General features: G+C 28.8%; 1 protein-coding gene and 1 long non-coding RNA gene across 3 annotated transcripts; both read left to right on the plus strand.

Moving 5' to 3' along the window:
* Positions 1 to 1,822: 1,822 nt before the first annotated feature.
* LOC133313643 (uncharacterized) lies at positions 1,823 to 3,697 on the plus strand. The gene is made up of 3 exons (XR_009751840.1): positions 1,823 to 1,883; positions 1,961 to 2,014; positions 3,550 to 3,697. It is a non-coding gene; the product is annotated as an uncharacterized LOC133313643 (long non-coding RNA).
* Positions 3,698 to 3,736: 39 nt separating this feature from the next.
* Positions 3,737 to 8,123, plus strand: LOC133313642 (uncharacterized). 2 transcript variants are annotated; one of them, XM_061515038.1, is made up of 4 exons: positions 3,743 to 3,855; positions 4,952 to 4,998; positions 6,159 to 6,426; positions 7,796 to 8,123. In XM_061515038.1, the coding sequence occupies exons 1-4, from the start codon at positions 3,744 to 3,746 to the stop codon at positions 7,810 to 7,812; spliced, it is 444 nt and encodes a 147-aa protein (XP_061371022.1). In that variant the 5' UTR covers position 3,743; the 3' UTR covers positions 7,813 to 8,123. The 2 variants fall into 2 exon arrangements, 1 of the variants encoding a protein (XP_061371022.1); XR_009751839.1 differs by lacking the exon at positions 6,159 to 6,426 and having other exon boundaries at positions 3,737 to 3,855.
* The last annotated feature ends 12,492 nt before the right edge of the window (positions 8,124 to 20,615 follow it).

Raw genomic sequence — 20,615 nt, forward strand, 5'->3', positions numbered from 1 at the left:
CCTTCTTCTTTTATAATTAAATTCCTAAATTTGGTTTTAATTTTTGTAAATACAAATTTGTAAAATTTCAAATACAAACGACACAAATCCTTGCAAAAAATAATTATTTATTATTATTTTTAAATATGATTGTAATAAATGAAAGTCTATCTCTGAAATAAAATATAAAAATTTAAATGTGACTATGGCGTATTTATTTTTTACATAACTCATCGAGTAGCTAACTATATTTGATTTGCATAATATTGATCACTCTGGATAGCAGATTTTTGTTTATGGTTGATATTTCTAAAGTTCTGTGTCAATGCTGTAATTTTTTCACCTGAAATATAGAACAAGATAGCAACACATTTTTTTGTAAGTATAAAATTTGCAGTGTAATTAACCAACCACAGCGGACGACAAAAAATATAATATTTTTCTCCCGTGCATCGCACGGGTAATACACTAATATATATATATATATATATGAGGAAGGTTATACTTACAATCCTTTTTTTTACAACCTCTTACAACCATATCTTAACACCGTTGATTTCCGCCAATCAACAGTTATCATTTATTGTGAATTAATAATTAATTAATGAGTTTAATTTGCAAAAATCATAACCCTTAATTGTCGGAAATCAACGTTGCTAAGATATGGTTGTAAGAGGTTGTAAAAAAAAGATTGTAAGTATAACCTTTATATATATATATATTCAAAATGTTCAAAAGATACAAACCGGTCCATAATCAGACTACATTTAAAAGAGGGAGGATATTCTTTCTACTAAAATTTTTTACTACTAACTTACTACCTATCTAATCACCATTGAATCAAAGAGAGAGAATGCTAAAAAGTTTTTGAAAAAAAAAATGTTGATCCAATCGTGATTAGATAGGTAGTGAGTTGTTTATCAAAAATAAAAATAAAGATAGGTAGTGAATTGGTAGTAGAAAATTTTGATAGTACCTAAGTGTGGTGGCTCAATTAGTAGCATAGGGACTGGGTGGTGGGAGAGGACCTCGGTTCGAATCCCACCAACACCATCTGGGGAGGGGCATAAGTACCGTAATCCTTGGACTCGCACCCGAACTCTGGATTAGTCCCATAGGCGGCTCAAAGAGTCGAACCCGTGGGGATACCGGGGGGTTCTGATTCGCCTCAAAGAGGTAATTAGGATCAGTTTCCAAAAAAACAAGAAAATTTTGATAGTAAGAATATCTCTCTTCCATTTAAAAAACCGATTTTATGTCAAACTATTTTTTATTTTTTATTTTTTATATCTGTTTGGTTACCCAAAAAAAACTTGCAATAATGGATATCCATTTGTTTTGGTCTTACACTGTTGTTATTTTCTCCAAGGGGGCGTTTGGTAGAGGATAATTTTTTTTTTATCCGGCAATCTCAATTTTCAAAAATATGATTTTTACATTCAGTTTACGATAATATTCGAAAATTTAAAATTTAGAAAATTTCAGTTTCCGAAATCCTGTAAAAACCCTCGTACCAAACACCCCCAAGTGACGACTTGAGAGGGAGCATCGTCGTGAACATGTATAATTTTGAACCCTAAGGGGGTGTTTGGTAGAGGAGAAATTTTTTTTTATCCGAAAATCTCGATTTTCAAAAATATAATTTTTACATTCAGTTTACGATAATATCCGAAAATTAAAAATTTATAAAAATTCAGTTTCCCGGGAATTTTCTAGAATTCCTTGTACCAAACACCCCTTAACTTCAATTTTCCAATTTCTCGCTTTTCTGGTTGCAATAGGCTCAACCCTCTTCTCTAGTTCTCTTCTTCGATTTTTGAAGGGAAAATTCATCCCAATCCCAACCAAATTGGGGTTTTTTCTTTGAAGGACCCTTCTTTGCTTATTCGGTGACTTTATTGTAGGTATTTTCTCTTTCTTTTCTTTTGATTCATCGACTTGTTTTGCTGCAAAGAAGTTTGATTTTTTCCTCCCTCTATAGGATCACAATTGCTCATTTCTGTGGTGCCGATCACAGGTTTCTTTCAAAACTTGGGTAATTTATCTGTTTCTTTTCACTCTACATGATTAGAAATTTTGTGAATGCTTAAACGACTTGCTTGCTTCTTTCTTTGTTAACTTTCTGATGTTCAGTTGGTTTTGTTTTAGTATGTTCTTTGCTCCCTAATGTTATTTACGATCTTATGGGGTCTCTAAGTGATTTTGTTGGTCTTGGATCCTCTGTTCATAACTTGGGGCTTGATTAGTTTTCTTATTAATTTTGCTGATATTCCTGGCAAATTTTCCTGAAACATGCCTTTTACTGTTTGATGAGGGTCCATGATCGAATCTTTCTTACAATCATCATTGAATTGGTTTTTTACGGAAACATAATATACCAGTTTCAGTTCCGAGATTTAATGCTTCTTAAGTATTTCATTCACTGATAAAGTTGAAGGCTTTTTCTGATAGTTTTGATTGCTCTGGAAGTGATGTTCATGTCTATCCAGGTGATGCATCAAGAAGTTTAAGCAATAACATAAAAAGAAATTTTGTTGACTTATGTATGTCCTTGACATTTATGGTCTTTGGTCTGTGTGAAGGGTGTTTTTAATTTTCTTGAATTCTTTTGAGTCTCTATTTAAGCTTCATCAGATATAAAGTTTAGTTGCTATTTTTACAATAGCAAATAAAGGATAGCTTTATTTTCTTTTTCTTTTCACTGAGCATATCTTTATAAGGAACAAGAAGAAATGGGCACTTTTCTCTGCCTAGTTTCTAGGAGTAGTAGATGAAGATCACTGTTACGGGTCTGACCTTATAACTAGTGATTCTTTCATCCCACATAGACAGACCCACATAAAATGCCTTCATCTAATGTTCATTATTTCATGATTCTTTAATGTGCTTGCAATGTTTGGTTACACTTTTGAATCTTTCAATGCAAATTTTGTCTGTCCCTTCCCACTCTAGTTTTGGTTAATGAAGTTTCCCCTGTTTTGACAAATTTACTCAAACAAACTAGTACTGCTGCTATATATTTCCTAAATCTATGCACCAAAAAAGGAAGCAACAAAATCTTGCAAGATAATGTTAGAATATGATATGAAACTTACTATTACTGTTCCTTTGGGGATTTTGATATTCTATATGTGAGTACTTTACTTTCTTCCCTTGCAATGGAATTAATTGTGGTATGATTACTATCCTCATCTTCACATTGTTTCTTGAGAGATAATAACTACTAATTGATATTAGAAACATATAAAGGAATAACATGTTTCATTCATTATTTCTCTCAAGCATAAGCATAATAAAATGCATGTAAAGGAGTATTCGATGTAGATTATTTCATTCAGTCTTTAAGAGATGAGATTCAAATATTGAAGGAACTACCTCTAGAATTGAACAATAGGGTGGATACAAGATACCTATATTCCATTATACCTGTTAGTTGGTCTAAAATGTCATATGATTATCATATTGTAAGTTCTCTGATGTCTGATCTTACTGATTGAAGGTTCATTTTATGAAAACAGCAATCTTGTTTGAACATGACATTTTTATGTGCTTCTTGTATACATAATGCAGGTTCTTCCTCAAATAAAAAAGCATCATGTACTATATTTTACCAAAACTGATGCCAAGATTTCCAATAATGGCATTCCTGAGGAGGTTCAAAAACTGCGGTGCCGTGTAAATTAAAAAGCTTTGAGATTCACTCCACAAATAGAACATGTTGGGAAGAAGAGTGTGAAAATTCTAAAGAAAAAGGTCATTTCTTAATGCTTCACCTAAGATACGAAAAGGACATGATGACATTCACTGGTTGCTATGAAGGTTGCAATGAGACAGAAATGGGAGAATTGACCAAAATGATATTAGCATGCGATTCATGTTAGTATGCTATTCATGGAAGAGTTTCCAGTAGCAAAAAAACTAGTATTTTGGAGAGTGTTTTCAATTGGTTGATGGAAATGACAACATTTTTCTTCAGCTTATCTTGGATCTAATTTAAATTGGATGATGGCACAATGTATTTTATTTTATTTCAACAAAAATAATAAAGGTAACTTTTATTTTATTTCAAAAAAAATAGCACAATTCATCAAAAACCGGTTTTGAAGTTATTATAAAACCAGTTTTAAACTTGATAACCGGTTTATGGTTCATAATCGGTTTTGAATTAAAACCGATTTTGAATTAAAACCGGTTTTGATTGATTTTAAATCAAAACCGGTTATGAACCATAAACCGGTTTTGAAACCAGTTTCAAACCGGTTTGGATAAATAAAAACCGGTTTTAAAAAAAAACCAGTTGGGTTTGAAAACCAAACCATTTAAAACCGGTTTGGTTCAGATTTTGTCAAAACCGGTTATGAACCGTTCCATGCACACCCCTATATATATACATGTCTCTCTCTCTCTCTATATATATATATCTCTCTTTCTCTCTCTCTCTCTCTCTCTTTATATATACATATATCTCTTTCTCTCTCTCTCTCTCTCTCTATATATATATATATATATATATATGTCTGTCAGTCTGTCTGTGTGTGTGTGAACAAATGTTACTGTATTAATTTTCCATTTAACTGTTATGTGAGAGACTGAGAGTGTCTATGTTAGTTCTTTATCTAAATGGGTGGATGATTTTGTATCTGTTATTATTCTCTTCTTTATGTATTCAACTTTCATTGGTTGATTGTTCTGACAACTTAACAGCTTCAATCTTGAGAAATTGATGGGCCACCTTCTGAATCTACTCTATGGAACAGTTCTGTTAAACAATTTCTGCTTCTTTGACTGCCCTAAATTGCTCAATAAAAAAAAATGTTCCTATAATGGAAAAGTTGCAAAATTTCAGAAATATAATGGTGCCTCACTGGCTCTGCAAGGTTGTTTTACTTAAGGGAACTTTTTTTATTTATTTTAAGTTTTAAATTTTTCTTAAGCCTTATAAGGTTGTTTTGTTTGATGTTGTTTCTGACAGACAATAGGGAGTTTGCAGATCATGTTGCTAGCTCGTTTAACCATAAGGTACTATACTGTCTATGTCCCTTTTGTGCTACAATCTTATGTTTTGAAAATTCACCATTGTAAAATTCAGTTCCTTATAATATGTGCTTGAACTTGATTTCATATTTTTTGAAATTTAATACAATAAGTATGCTTCTAGAGAAGTGCCAGAATTTTCTTTGCTCTGATAAATGATAACACTTAAGAAGGAAAAGAGAGAGAATGAGAGAGGGTGAAAGACATAGAGAAAGCAAATGCATTGAATCTGGTCATTATGACTTCTATTTGGTGCTCTACTCATAAGTATCTCAAGAGGATTTCTGTGGCTGATGTTAAAGAAATTGGACAGCTTTGTTGTATTTTTGAGAACTTTAGTTTCCTCGTTTCTTCATATCTTTTTCTTTTAGGATTAGGAGGAAATCTTATTGTCACCCAAATGCATTTTCTCCTCTTTCTTACCAAATCTCTTGAAAGTTTAAGCGCAACACCATCATACCTTGTGTTGAAATTTAAGTTGATATATGAAGGGCAAGGGTGGCATGGATCTAACTCCTGACCCTTAGGTCATAAAAGCTTTGATAGTACGTCAAGGACTTAAAATTTCCTTAAAGCTTAAGCTGCTGGATGTATATCTAAGATGACACCTTATGCAAAAGCCCTTTGGAGTTTGGACTCCAAGTGTGGACAAAGTACATTCCTTGTGTTGAAACTCACTTTAATTATTAAGAACAAAGGAGCTAGGAATGAACTCCTGAGTTCTAATCACTTGGTCTCAAAGGTTTTGATACCACATGAAGGAACAACTGTTCTAAAACTGTAGGTTGTTAGGTGCATGCCCAAGAATGATTTTATATCTCTAATACTTTCTAATATACTATTTCAAAAAAAAGTCGTGCCTAATGGTTATTGGCACTAATGTAGAAATAAATATGCTTTGGTTGTTTGGATATCAAGTTTTCCATTATGTGTTGTTTGAGTGTTGTGATTCTTTTTGTCTTAAATTCTTAAAGTAAAATATCAATTAGATAAAATCAGAGACCATTAATATCATATAGTATAACCAGTTAGAATATATGTTATTGGTTGTATATCAAATAATGGTTGTTGTAATCTTACTTGAAAGAACGTGTTATTGGCTGTATATTTCATTGTGGCTCTAAAGATTATGGTTTTGCTGTTAGATTTACGTTAGCAATGGAGGAGAGTTGAATGATCGACCTCATATACAAAATCTTAGAGAATTTCCTAGGGAGGAGCTTTTTGGAAAAGTTGTCATGGTTAGATTTGATTCTAACATATTGCTCAAGCAAAAGAGTTACCAGAAGAATCAATCAGTTTTTAATGCACTATTTACAATTAAATATTTATATGAAGCCGGAGCGAAGGTGATCCTGGTCAGTGATTGGAATATGAATACTTCACAACTTCTTCAGACAGAGTCAGTTGCAGGTACATTCTTATAGGCTATCTTGCAATCCTTGGGTTTAGTTGTCTCTGTGAAGTTTAGCTATTATGTGAATTGTTTATAGCAATTCTAGTTAATTTAAGGGGAGGAAAGACAAAAGAAAATTACTTGATATTGAAGCGCAAAGCTGTAATCATTATGGGCAATGAAATTAACAAATGGTTTCACTTGAATATAAAATAATATGTTGTGTATTGATCTAATTCAGAGAGTTACAATATATAGAGACTCTAATGGGCTTATATGAAAGGTCCAGACCTAATACAATCAGAATAATTACAGGCTCTAATCATATCTAATCATATCTAATCAGACTAATCATATCTAATCATATCTAATCATATCTAATATATTCTAACACTCCCCCTCAAGCTGGTGCGTATATATTGTGAGCACCAAGCTTGTTACAAATTTATTGAACTCGAGGACCTCTAAGAGCTTTAGTGAAGACATCTGCTAGATGATCAGAGGAGTTGACGAAAACAGTCTTTATTTTTCCTGATTGAATCTTTTCTCGAATGAAGTGACAATCAATCTCTATATGTTTGGCCCTCTCATGAAAGACAGGATTAGAGGATATATGTAGCGCAACTTGATTATCACAGATGAGTGTCATGGGTTGTTTTTGTTCACAAAGATGAAGCTCCTGAATCAACTGCTTTAACCAGATTAACTCACAGGTAGTATTTTCCATTGCACGATACTCAGCTTCTGCACTAGACCGAGCAACTACAGGTTGTTTCTTGCTCTTCCACGAAATTAAGTTTTCTCCAAAGAAGACACAATAGCCAGAAGTAGAGTGCCTGTCTGAGGGTGATCCTGCCCAATCAGCATCTGAATAACCACAAATTTCTGTATTTCCCTTATCTGAATACAACAAACCTTTTCCTGGTGCTCTTTTGATGTATCGGAGGATCCTCACAGCAGCATCCCAATGTGAATCACAAGGGGAATCAAGGAACTGACTAGCCGTACTAACAACGAAAGAAATATCTGGCCTAGTCACAGTAAGATAATTGAGCTTCCCAATTAGCCTCCGATAACGTCCAGGATCAGATAACGGCTCCCCCTGTCTGGGCAATAACTTGACATTAGGATCCATGGGTGTATCAACTGGTTTACTCCCCAACATACCAGTTTCTTCGAGGATATCCAAGGCATACTTCCTTTGACAAATAGAAATGCCCTGTCTAGATTGCGCCACCTCAATTCCCAAGAAGTAACGCAGCTTCCCAAGGTCCTTTGTTTGAAATGCACTGAATAAATGCTGTTTTAACTGACGAATTCTGTCTTGATCACTTCCGGTGAGAATGATGTCGTCAACATAGACTAACAAATAGATGCACTTGTCAGGAGATGTAATCCTATAAAATACAGAATGATCAACTTTATTGCGGATTAAGCCAAACGCCTGAACGGCAGAACTGAAGCGACTGAACCATGCTCGAGGAGTGTGTGTTTTTTTCTTGCTTGAGAAGATTGAGGGTGTGGCTTGTCAATACCATATGAAATATATGTTTCTTTCTTTCTTTTTCTTTATTATTCTGGCAATATTGAGGGTGTGGCTTTTCCATTATGTTCTTGCTTTTCTTTTCTTTCGATTTCGTTTCTTTTTTTTCTTGATAATACTGTGGATGTTCGATTGTGTGCTTTTGTTTCTGTCTACCCAGGCATCATATTACTGGACTAATAACTGGTTTTTTTTGTTTTTTAATTTTGTAAATTTGATTTTGTCTAGTTGAGTTTGTTAGTTTTTTGAGTTGGTGTTTTATTTAACAAAACTAACATTGGATATATTTACATATGTGGGTTTTCCATTTTATTTATTTTTTAAATATCTATGGTTCTTTCTTTCTTTCTTTCGTTTTTTTCGCAATATTTAGATGTTGGTTTCAATTGGAATGATAACAATTTTTTTTTTGTGTCCAGTTCTTTCTGTCAGCTTTTTCACTTAGATTTTTGAAATAAAAAATCTCTTATTAATTTCTTTAACTCACCTTCTGTTGTGCTTTACTTCGTTTTTCTTTTCTTTCTTAGTTTGGTGAAAATTGAAAATAACCTGTTAAATTTCATTCTTTTCTTTCCCTTTTTTTCGTTCCATTTTCTCATTAAATTTAAATTTGCCATGTTGATTCTTCTACTTTCTTCTGTTTGGTTTTTAAAGTATTTAACAAAACTAACGTTGGATATATTTAGATATGTGGGTTTTCCATTTTATTTATTTTTTAAATATCTATGGTTCTTTCTTTCTTTCTTTCGTTTTTTTTCGCAATATTTAGATGTTGGTTTCGATTGGAATGATAACAATTTTTTTTTTGTGTCCAGTTCTTTTTGTCAGCTTTTTCACTTAGATTTTGGATGTAAAAAATCTTTTATTTATTTTTTTAACTCACCTTCTGTTGTGCTTTACTTCTTTTTTCTTTTCTTTCTTAGTTTGGTGAAAATTGAAAATAACCTGTTAAATTTCATTCTTTTCTTTCCCTTTTTTTTCTTTCCATTTTCTCATTAAATTTAAATTTGTCATGTTGATTCTTCTACTTTCTTCTGTTTTGGTTTTTAAAGTATTTAACAAAACTAACATTGGATATATTTAGATATGTGGGTTTTCCATTTTATTTATTTTTTAAATATCTATGGTTCTTTCTTTCTTTCTTTCGTTTTTTTTTCGCAATATTTAGATGTTGGTTTCGATTGGAATGATAACAAATTTTTTTTTTGTGTCCAGTTCTTTATGTCAGCTTTTTCACTTAGATTTTTGATGTAAAAAATCTTTTATTTATTTCTTTAACTCACCTTCTGTTGTGCTTTACTTCTTTTTTCTTTTCTTTCTTAGTTTGGTGAAAATTGAAAATATCCTGTTAAATTTCATTCTTTCCCCTTTTTCTTTTTCCAGTTTCTGATTAAATTTAAATTTGTCATGTTGATTCTTCTACTTTCTTCTGTTTGGTTTTTAAAGTATTTAACAAAATTAACATTGGATATATTTAGATATGTGGGTTTTCCATTTTATTTATTTTTTAAATATCTATGGTTCTTTCTTTCTTTCTTTCTTTTTTTTTCGCAATATTTAGATGTTGGTTTCGATTGGAATGATAACAATTTTTTTTTTTGTGTCCAGTTCTTTCTGTCAGCTTTTTCACTTAGATTTTTGATGTAAAAAATATTTTATTTATTTCTTTAACTCACCTTCTGTTGTGCTTTACTTCTTTTTTCTTTTCTTTCTTAGTTTGGTGAAAATTGAAAATAACCTGTTAAATTTCATTCTTTTCTTTCCCTTTTTTTTCTTTCCATTTTCTCATTAAATTTAAATTTGTCGTGTTGATTCTTCTACTTTCTTCTGTTTGGTTTTAAAGTATATAAAAAAACTAACATTGGATATATTTAGATATGTGGGTTTTCCATTTTATTTATTTTTTAAATATCTATGGTTCTTTCTTTCTTTCTTTCGTTTTTTTTTCGCAATATTTAGATGTTGGTTTCGATTGGAATGATAACAAAATTTTTTTTTGTGTCCAGTTCTTTCTGTCAGTTTTTTCACTTAGATTTTTGATGTAAAAAATCTTTTATTTATTTCTTTAACTCACCTTCTGTTGTGCTTTACTTCTTTTTTATTTTCTTTTTTCTTTTCTATCTTAGTTTGGTGAAAATTGAAAATAACCTGTTAAATTTCATTCTTTTCTTTCCCTTTTTTTTTCTTTCCATTTTCTCATTAAATTTAAATTTGTCATGTTGATTCTTCTACTTTCTTCTGTTTGGTTTTTAAAGTATTTAACAAAACTAACATTGGATATATTTAGATATGTGGGTTTTCCATTTTATTTATTTTTTAAATATCTATGGTTCTTTCTTTCTTTCTTTCATTTTTTTTTCGCAATATTTAGATGTTGGTTTCGATTGGAATGATAACAATTTTTTTTTTGTGTCCAGTTCTTTCTGTCAGCTTTTTCACTTAGATTTTTGATGTAAAAAATCTTTTATTTATTTCTTTAACTCACCTTCTGTTGTGCTTTACTTCTTTTTTTTTTCTTTTTTCTTTTCTTCGTTTGGTGAAAATTGAAAATAACCTGTTAAATTTCATTCTTTTCTTTCCCTTTTTTTTTCTTTCCATTTTCTCATTAAATTTAAATTTGTCATGTTGATTCTTCTACTTTCTTCTGTTTGGTTTTTAAAGTATTTAACAAAACTAACATTGGATATATTTAGATATGTGGGTTTTCCATTTTATTTATTTTTTAAATATCTATGGTTCTTTCTTTCTTTCTTTCTTTTTTTTTCGCAATATTTAGATGTTGGTTTCGATTGGAATGATAACAATTTTTTTTTTGTGTCCAGTTCTTTCTGTCAGCTTTTTCACTTAGATTTTTGATGTAAAAAATCTTTTATTTATTTCTTTAACTCACCTTCTGTTGTGCTTTACTTCTTTTTTCTTTTCTTTCTTAGTTTGGTGAAAATTGAAAATAACCTGTTAAATTTCATTCTTTTCTTTCCCTTTTTTTTTCTTTCCATTTTCTCATTAAATTTAAATTTGTCATGTTGATTCTTCTACTTTCTTCTGTTTGGTTTTTAAAGTATTTAACAAAACTAACATTGGATATATTTAGATATGTGGGTTTTCCATTTTATTTATTTTTTAAATATCTATGGTTCTTTCTTTCTTTCTTTCGTTTTTTTTCGCAATATTTAGATGTTGGTTTCGATTGGAATGATAACAATTTTTTTTTTGTGTCCAGTTCTTTCTGTCAGCTTTTTCACTTAGATTTTTGATGTAAAAAATCTTTTATTTATTTCTTTAACTCACCTTCTGTTGTGCTTTACTTCTTTTTTCTTTTCTTTCTTAGTTTGGTGAAAATTGAAAATAACCTGTTAAATTTCATTCTTTTCTTTCCCTTTTTTTCGTACCATTTTCTCATTAAATTTAATTTGCCATGTTGATTCTTCTACTTTCTTCTGTTTGGTTTTTAAAGTATTTAGCCAAACTAACATTGGATATATTTAGATATGTGGGATTTCCATTTTATTTATTTTTTAAATATCTATGGTTCTTTCTTTCTTTCTTTCGTTTTTTTTTCGCAATATTTAGATGTTGGTTTCGATTGGAATGATAACAATTTTTTTTTTGTGTCCAGTTCTTTCTGTCAGCTTTTTCACTTAGATTTTTGATGTAAAAAATCTTTTATTTATTTCTTTAACTCACCTTCTGTTGTGCTTTACTTCTTTTTTCTTTTCTTTCTTAGTTTGGTGAAAATTGAAAATAACCTGTTAAATTTCATTCTTTTCTTTCCCTTTTTTTTTTTCTTTCCATTTTCTCATTAAATTTAAATTTGTCATGTTGATTCTTCTACTTTCTTCTGTTTGGTTTTTAAAGTATTTAACAAAACTAACATTGGATATATTTAGATATGTGGATTTTCCATTTTATTTATTTTTTAAATATCTATGGTTCTTTCTTTCTTTCTTTCATTTTTTTTTTCGCAATATTTAGATGTTGGTTTCGATTGGAATGATAACAATTTTTTTTTTGTGTCCAGTTCTTTCTGTCAGTTTTTTAACTTAGATTTTTGATGTAAAAAATCTTTTATTTATTTCTTTAACTCACCTTCTGTGGCGCTTTACTTCTTTTTTCTTTTCTTGGTTTGGTGAAAATTGAAAATAACCTGTTAAATTTCATTCTTTTCTTTCCCTTTTTTTTCTTTCCATTTTCTCATTAAATTTAAATTTGTCATGTTGATTCTTCTACTTTCTTCTGTTTGGTTTTTAAAGTATTTAACAAAACTAACATTGGATATATTTAGATATGTGGGTTTTCCATTTTATTTATTTTTTAAATATCTATGGTTCTTTCTTTCTTTCTTTCGTTTTTTTTTCGCAATATTTAGATGTTGGTTTCGATTGGAATGATAACAATTTTTTTTTTGTGTCCAGTTCTTTCTGTCAGCTTTTTCACTTAGATTTTTGATGTAAAAAATCTTTTATTTATTTCTTTAACTCACCTTCTGTTGTGCTTTACTTCTTTTTTCTTTTCTTTCTTAGTTTGGTGAAAATTGAAAATAACCTGTTAAATTTCATTCTTTTCTTTTCCTTTTTTTTCTTTCCATTTTCTCATTAAATTTAAATTTGTCATGTTGATTCTTCTACTTTCTTCTGTTTGGTTTTTAAAGTATTTAACAAAACTAACATTGGATATATTTAGATATGTGGGTTTTCCATTTTATTTATTTTTTAAATATCTATGGTTCTTTCTTTCTTTCTTTCTTTTTTTTTTTCGCAATATTTAGATGTTGGTTTCGATTGGAATGATAACAATTTTTTTTTTGTGTCCAGTTCTTTCTGTCAGCTTTTTCACTTAGATTTTTGATGTAAAAAATCTTTTATTTATTTCTTTAACTCACCTTCTGTTGTGCTTTACTTCTTTTTTCTTTTCTTTCTTAGTTTGGTGAAAATTGAAAATAACCTGTTAAATTTCATTCTTTTCTTTCCCTTTTTTTTTCTTTCCATTTTCTCATTAAATTTAAATTTGTCATGTTGATTCTTCTACTTTCTTCTGTTTGGTTTTTAAAGTATTTAACAAAACTAACATTGGATATATTTAGATATGTGGGTTTTCCATTTTATTTATTTTTTAAATATCTATGGTTCTTTCTTTCTTTCTTTCGTTTTTTTTTCGCAATATTTAGATGTTGGTTTCGATTGGAATGATAACAATTTTTTTTTTGTGTCCAGTTCTTTCTGTCAGCTTTTTCACTTAGATTTTTGATGTAAAAAATCTTTTATTTATTTCTTTAACTCACCTTCTGTTGTGCTTTACTTCTTTTTTCTTTTCTTTTTTCTTTTCTTTCTTAGTTTGGTGAAAATTGAAAATAACCTGTTAAATTTCATTCTTTTCTTTCCCTTTTTTTTCTTTCCATTTTCTCATTAAATTTAAATTTGTCATGTTGATTCTTCTACTTTCTTCTGTTTGGTTTTTAAAGTATTTAACAAAACTAACATTGGATATATTTAGATATGTGGGTTTTCCATTTTATTTATTTTTTAAATATCTATGGTTCTTTCTTTTTCTTTCTTTCATTTTTTTTTTTCGCAATATTTAGATGTTGGTTTCGATTGGAATGATAACAAATTTTTTTTTTGTGTCCAGTTCTTTCTGTCAGCTTTTTCACTTAGATTTTTGATGTAAAAAATCTTTTATTTATTTCTTTAACTCACCTTCTGTTGTGCTTTACTTCTTTTTTTTTTCTTTCTTAGTTTGGTGAAAATTGAAAATAACCTGTTAAATTTCATTCTTTTCTTTCCTTTTTTTTTCTTTCCATTTTCTCATTAAATTTAAATTTGTCATGTTGATTCTTCTACTTTCTTCTGTTTGGTTTTTAAAGTATTTAACAAAACTAACATTGGATATATTTAGATATGGGTTTTCCATTTTATTTATTTTTTAAATATCTATGGTTCTTTCTTTCTTTCTTTCATTTTTTTCGCAATATTTAGATGTTGGTTTCGATTGGAATGATAACAATTTTTTTTTTTGTGTCCAGTTCTTTCTGTCAGCTTTTTCACTTAGATTTTTGATGTAAAAAATCTTTTATTTATTTCTTTAACTCACCTTCTGTTGTGCTTTACTTCTTTTTTTTTCTTTCTTAGTTTGGTGAAAATTGAAAATAACCTGTTAAATTTCATTATTTTCTTTCCCTTTTTTTTCTTTCCATTTTCTCATTAAATTTAAATTTGTCATGTTGATTCTTCTACTTTCTTCTGTTTGGTTTTTAAAGTATTTAACAAAACTAACATTGGATATATTTAGATATGTGGGTTTTCCATTTTATTTATTTTTTAAATATCTATGGTTCTTTCTTTCTTTCTTTCGTTTTTTTCGCAATATTTAGATGTTGGTTTCGATTTGAATGATAACAAATTTTTCTTTTGTGTCCAGTTCTTTCTGTCAGTTTTTTAACTTAGATTTTTGATGTAAAAAATCTTTTATTTATTTCTTTAACTCACCTTCTGTTGTGCTTTACTTCTTTTTTCTTTTCTTTCTTAGTTTGGTGAAAATTGAAAATAACCTGTTAAATTTCATTCTTTTCTTTCCCTTTTTTTTTCTTTCCATTTTCTCATTAAATTTAAATTTGTCATGTTGATTCTTCTACTTTCTTCTGTTTGGTTTTTAAAGTATTTAACAAAACTAACATTGGATATATTTAGATATGTGGGTTTTCCATTTTATTTATTTTTTAAATATCTATGGTTCTTTCTTTCTTTCTTTCATTTTTTTTTCGCAATATTTAGATGTTGGTTTCGATTGGAATGATAACAATTTTTTTTTTGTGTCCAGTTCTTTCTGTCAGCTTTTTCACTTAGATTTTTGATGTAAAAAATCTTTTATTTATTTCTTTAACTCACCTTCTGTTGTGTTCTTTACTTCTTTTTTCTTTTCTTTCTTAGTTTGGTGAAAATTGAAAATAACCTGTTAAATTTCATTCTTTTCTTTCCTTTTTTTTTTCTTTCCATTTTCTCATTAAATTTAAATTTGTCATGTTGATTCTTCTACTTTCTTCTGTTTGGTTTTTAAAGTATTTAACAAAACTAACATTGGATATATTTAGATATGTGGGTTTTCCATTTTATTTATTTTTTAAATATCTATGGTTCTTTCTTTCTTTCTTTCATTTTTTTTTCGCAATATTTAGATGTTGGTTTCGATTGGAATGATAACAATTTTTTTTTTGTGTCCAGTTCTTTCTGTCAGTTTTTTCACTTAGATTTTTGATGTAAAAAATCTTTTATTTATTTCTTTAACTCACCTTCTGTTGTGCTTTACTTCTTTTTTCTTTTCTTTCTTAGTTTGGTGAAAATTGAAAATAACCTGTTAAATTTCATTCTTTTCTTTCCCTTTTTTTTTCGTACCATTTTCTCATTAAATTTAAATTTGTCATGTTGATTCTTCTACTTTCTTCTGTTTGGTTTTTAAAGTATTTAACAAAACTAACATTGGATATATTTAGATATGTGGGTTTTCCATTTTATTTATTTTTTAAATATCTATGGTTCTTTCTTTCTTTCTTTCGTTTTTTTTTCGCAATATTTAGATGTTGGTTTCGATTGGAATGATAACAAATTTTTTTTTTGTGTCCAGTTCTTTCTGTCAGCTTTTTCACTTAGATTTTTGATGTAAAAAATCTTTTATTTATTTCTTTAACTCACCTTCTGTTGTGCTTTACTTCTTTTTTCTTTTCTTTCTTAGTTTGGTGAAAATTGAAAATAACCTGTTAAATTTCATTCTTTTCTTTCCCTTTTTTTTTCTTTCCATTTTCTCATTAAATTTAAATTTGTCATGTTGATTCTTCTACTTTCTTCTGTTTGGTTTTTAAAGTATTTAACAAAACTAACATTGGATATATTTAGATATGTGGTTTTTCCATTTTATTTATTTTTTAAATATTAATGGTTCTTTCTTTCTTTCTTTCGTTTTTTTTCGCAATATTTAGATGTTGGTTTCGATTGGAATGATAACAAATTTTTTTTTTGTGTCCAGTTCTTTCTGTCAGCTTTTTCACTTAGATTTTTGATGTAAAAAATCTTTTATTTATTTCTTTAACTCACCTTCTGTTGTGCTTTACTTCTTTTTTCTTTTCTTTCTTAGTTTGGTGAAAATTGAAAATAACCTGTTAAATTTCATTCTTTTCTTTCCCTTTTTTTTTCTTTCCATTTTCTCATTAAATTTAAATTTGTCATGTTGATTCTTCTACTTTCTTCTGTTTGGTTTTTAAAGTATTTAACAAAACTAACATTGGATATATTTAGATATGTGGGTTTTCCATTTTATTTATTTTTTAAATATCTATGGTTCTTTCTTTCTTTCTTTCGTTTTTTTTCGCAATATTTAGATGTTGGTTTCGATTGGAATGATAACAAATTTTTTTTTTGTGTCCAGTTCTTTCTGTCAGTTTTTTCACTTAGATTTTTGATGTAAAAAATCTTTTATTTATTTCTTTAACTCACCTTCTGTTGTGCTTTACTTCTTTTTTCTTTTCTTTCTTAGTTTGGTGAAAATTGAAAAATAACCTGTTAAATTTCATTCTTTTCTTTCCTTTTTTTTTTCTTTCCATTTTCTCATTAAATTTAAATTTGTCATGTTGATTCTTCTACTTTCTTCTGTTTGGTTTTTAAAGTATTTAACAAAACTAACATTGGATATATTTAGATATGTGGGTTTTCCATTTTATTTATTTTTTAAATATCTATGGTTCTTTCTTTCTTTCGTTTTTTTCGCAATATTTAGATGTTGGTTTCGATTGGAATGATAACAAATTTTTTTTTTGTGTCCAGTTCTTTCTGTCAGTTTTTTCACTTAGATTTTTGATGTAAAAAATCTTTTATTTATTTCTTTAACTCACCTTCTGTTGTGCTTTACTTCTTTTTTCTTTTCTTTCTTAGTTTGGTGAAAATTGAAAATAACCTGTTAAATTTCATTCTTTTCTTTCCCTTTTTTTTTCTTTCCATTTTCTCATTAAATTTAAATTTGTCATGTTAATTCTTCTACTTTCTTCTGTTTGGTTTTTAAAGTATTTAACAAAACTAACATTGGATATATTTAGATATGTGGGTTTTCCATTTTATTTATTTTTTAAATATCTATGGTTCTTTCTTTCTTTCTTTCGTTTTTTTTTCGCAATATTTAGATGTTGGTTTCGATTGGAATGATAACAAATTTTTTTTTTGTGTCCAGTTCTTTCTGTCAGTTTTTTAACTTAGATTTTTGATGTAAAAAATCTTTTATTTATTTCTTTAACTCACCTTCTGTTGTGCTTTACTTCTTTTTTCTTTTCTTTCTTAGTTTGGTGAAAATTGAAAATAACCTGTTAAATTTCATTCTTTTCTTTCCCTTTTTTTCTTTCTTTTTCTCATTAAATTTAAATTTGTCATGTTAATTCTTCTACTTTCTTCTGTTTGGTTTTTAAAGTATTTAACAAAACTAACATTGGATATATTTAGATATGTGGGTTTTCCATTTTATTTATTTTTTAAATATCTATGGTTCTTTCTTTCTTTCGTTTTTTTTCGCAATATTTAGATGTTGGTTTCGATTGGAATGATAACAAATTTTTTTTTGTGTCCAGTTCTTTCTGTCAGTTTTTTAACTTAGATTTTTGATGTAAAAAATCTTTTATTTATTTCTTTAACTCACCTTCTGTTGTGCTTTACTTCTTTTTTCTTTTCTTTCTTAGTTTGGTGAAAATTGAAAATAACCTGTTAAATTTCATTCTTTTCTTTCCCTTTTTTTTTTCTTTCCATTTTCTCATTAAATTTAAATTTGTCATGTTAATTCTTCTACTTTCTTCTGTTTGGTTTTTAAAGTATTTAACAAAACTAACATTGGATATATTTAGATATGTGGGTTTTCCATTTTATTTATTTTTTAAATATCTATGGTTCTTTCTTTTTTCTTTCGTTTTTTTTTCGCAATATTTAGATGTTGGTTTCGATTGGAATGATAACAAATTTTTTTTTTGTGTCCAGTTCTTTCTGTCAGTTTTTTAACTTAGATTTTTGATGTAAAAAATCTTTTATTTATTTCTTTAACTCACCTTCTGTTGTGCTTTACTTCTTTTTTCTTTTCTTTCTTAGTTTGGTGAAAATTGAAAATAACCTGTTAAATTTCATTCTTTTCTTTCCCTTTTTTTTTCTTTCCATTTTCTCATTAAATTTAAATTTGTCATGTTAATTCTTCTACTTTCTTCTGTTTGGTTTTTAAAGTATTTAACAAAACTAACATTGGATATATTTAGATATGTGGGTTTTCCATTTTATTTATTTTTTAAATAACTATGGTTCTTTCTTTCGTTTTTTTTTTTTTGCAATATTTAGATGTTGGTTTCGATTGGAATGATAACAAAAAAATTTTTTTTTTGTGTCCAGTTCTTTCTGTCAGCTTTTTCACTTAGATTTTTGATGTAAAAAATCTTTTATTTATTTCTTTAACTCACCTTCTGTTGTGCTTTACTTCTTTTTTCTTTTCTTTTTTCTTTTCTTTCTTAGTTTGGTGAAAATTAAAAATAACCTGTTAAATTTCATTCTTTTCTTTCCCTTTTTTTTTACTTTCCATTTTCTCATTAAATTTAAATCATTTAATGAACTTGTTATAGGTTTTGTGTTATGCTTGTACTTGCAATTTATATTTCATTTTGTTCATATAGAGAATAAAATTTATTGTAATTATTGATTTTGCAGTAACAACAGCTACGATTGCAAAGGAGGCCCTTGATATGTTGAAAAAAAAACAGGTTTGACCTGTTGATCACTGGTCTGCATATGGCTGAAATGGATGGACTGACGCTGCTTAAGATAGCACGACTTTTTACGGACATACCTGTTATATGTATGTGATAGTTTTATATGTGATCTTCAACTGTTCTTATTATTAACTTTTTCAATTGTTGAGGTTTTGATTTTTGGTTTTCTTTCTGTATAATTTAATTACTTTTTATTTACTTCATCACTATCAATTATTAAATTTTTCATTTCAGTGTCATCCGTAGATAGCAACAGAAAGCTGGTTACGAAAGCAATCAGTCTGGGAGCGTCAGATTATTTAGTTAAACCCCTTAGAATGGAAGAGCTGCGAAATATTTAGCAGCATGTATTTAGAAAGAAGATGAACTCTACTAAGAAGAAGGAAGATGAGGATGAAGATGATGAAAAAGCTGAGAAGATGGAAGAAGATGAGGATGAAGCTGAGAAGATGGAAAAAGATGAGGATGAAGCTGAGAAGATGGAAGAAGATGAGGATGAAGATGATGAAAAAGCTGAGAAGATGGAAGAAGATGAGGATGAAGTTTATGAAAAAGCTGAGAAGATGGAAGAAGATGAGGATGAAGTTTATGAAGAACTTGAGAAAGGTCTTAACCAAGAGGAACGATCAACCCAAAAGCAGTCTCGGGTTGTTTGGACCGAAGAGCTACATCGGTGTTTTGTGGCCGCTGTTAATGACTTGGGTGTTGACAGTAAGTTATTCACTCTTTCTCTACAATACAAAGTAGTTGTTATCTTAATTGTTACAATTGGTCAATCAATTGATGTTTCTGCTTTATTTTAGCAATACTTTTATTATATTTGTGTAGAAATAGCAATTAAATCCTAATAATATTACAATGTGTCTTCACATCAATTGCCCAGAATCCAACCATAATTTTTTGATTGCTATTTCTACACAAATATATAATAAAAGTATTGCTAAAATAAAGCAGAAACATCAATTGATTGACCAATTGTAACAATTAAGATAACAACTACTTTGCATTGTAGAGAAAGAGTGAATAACTTACTGTCAACACCCAAGTCATTAACAGCGGCCACAAAACACCGATGTAGCTCTTCGATCCAAACAACCCGAGACTGCTTTTGGGTTGATCGGTCCTCTTGGTTAAGACCTTTCTCAAGTTCTTCATAAACTTCATCCTCATCTTCTTCCATTTTCTCAGCTTTTTCATAAACTTCATCCTCATCTTCTTCTATCTTCTCAACTTTTTCATCATCTTCATCCTCAGCTTCTTCCATCTTCTCAGCTTTTTCATCATCTTCATCCTCATCTTCTTCCATCTTCTCAGCTTCATCCTCATCTTCTTCCATCTTCTCAGCTTTTTCATCATCTTCATCCTCATCTTCCTTCTTCTTAGTAGAGTTCATCTTCTTTCTAAATACATGCTGCCAAACATTTCGCAGCTCTTCCATTCTAAGGGGTTTAACTAAATAATCTGACACTCCCAGACTGATTGCTTTCGTAACCAGCTTTCTGTTGCTATCTACGGACGACACTGAAATGAAAAATTTAATAATTGATAGTGATGAAGTAAATAAAAAGTAATTAAATTATACAGAAAGAAAACCAAAAATCAAAACCTCAACAATTGAAAATAATAATAATAAGAATAGTTGAAGATCACATATAAAACTATCACATACATATAACAGGTACGTCCGTAAAAAGTCGTGCTATCTTAAGCAGCGTCAGTCCATCCATTTCAGCCATATGCAGACCAGTGATCAACAGGTCAAACCTGTTTTTTTTCAACATATCAAGGGCCTCCTTTGCATTCGTAGCTGTTGTTACTGCAAAATCAATAATTACAATAAATTTTATTCTCTATATGAACAAAATGAAATATAAATTGCAAATACAAGCATA

Source organism: Gastrolobium bilobum, unplaced genomic scaffold (genome assembly GCF_033153095.1).
Source record: "Gastrolobium bilobum isolate Gb01-03AN ecotype WA unplaced genomic scaffold, APGP_CSIRO_Gbil_v1 utg181385, whole genome shotgun sequence".
NCBI lineage: Eukaryota > Viridiplantae > Streptophyta > Magnoliopsida > Fabales > Fabaceae > Gastrolobium > Gastrolobium bilobum.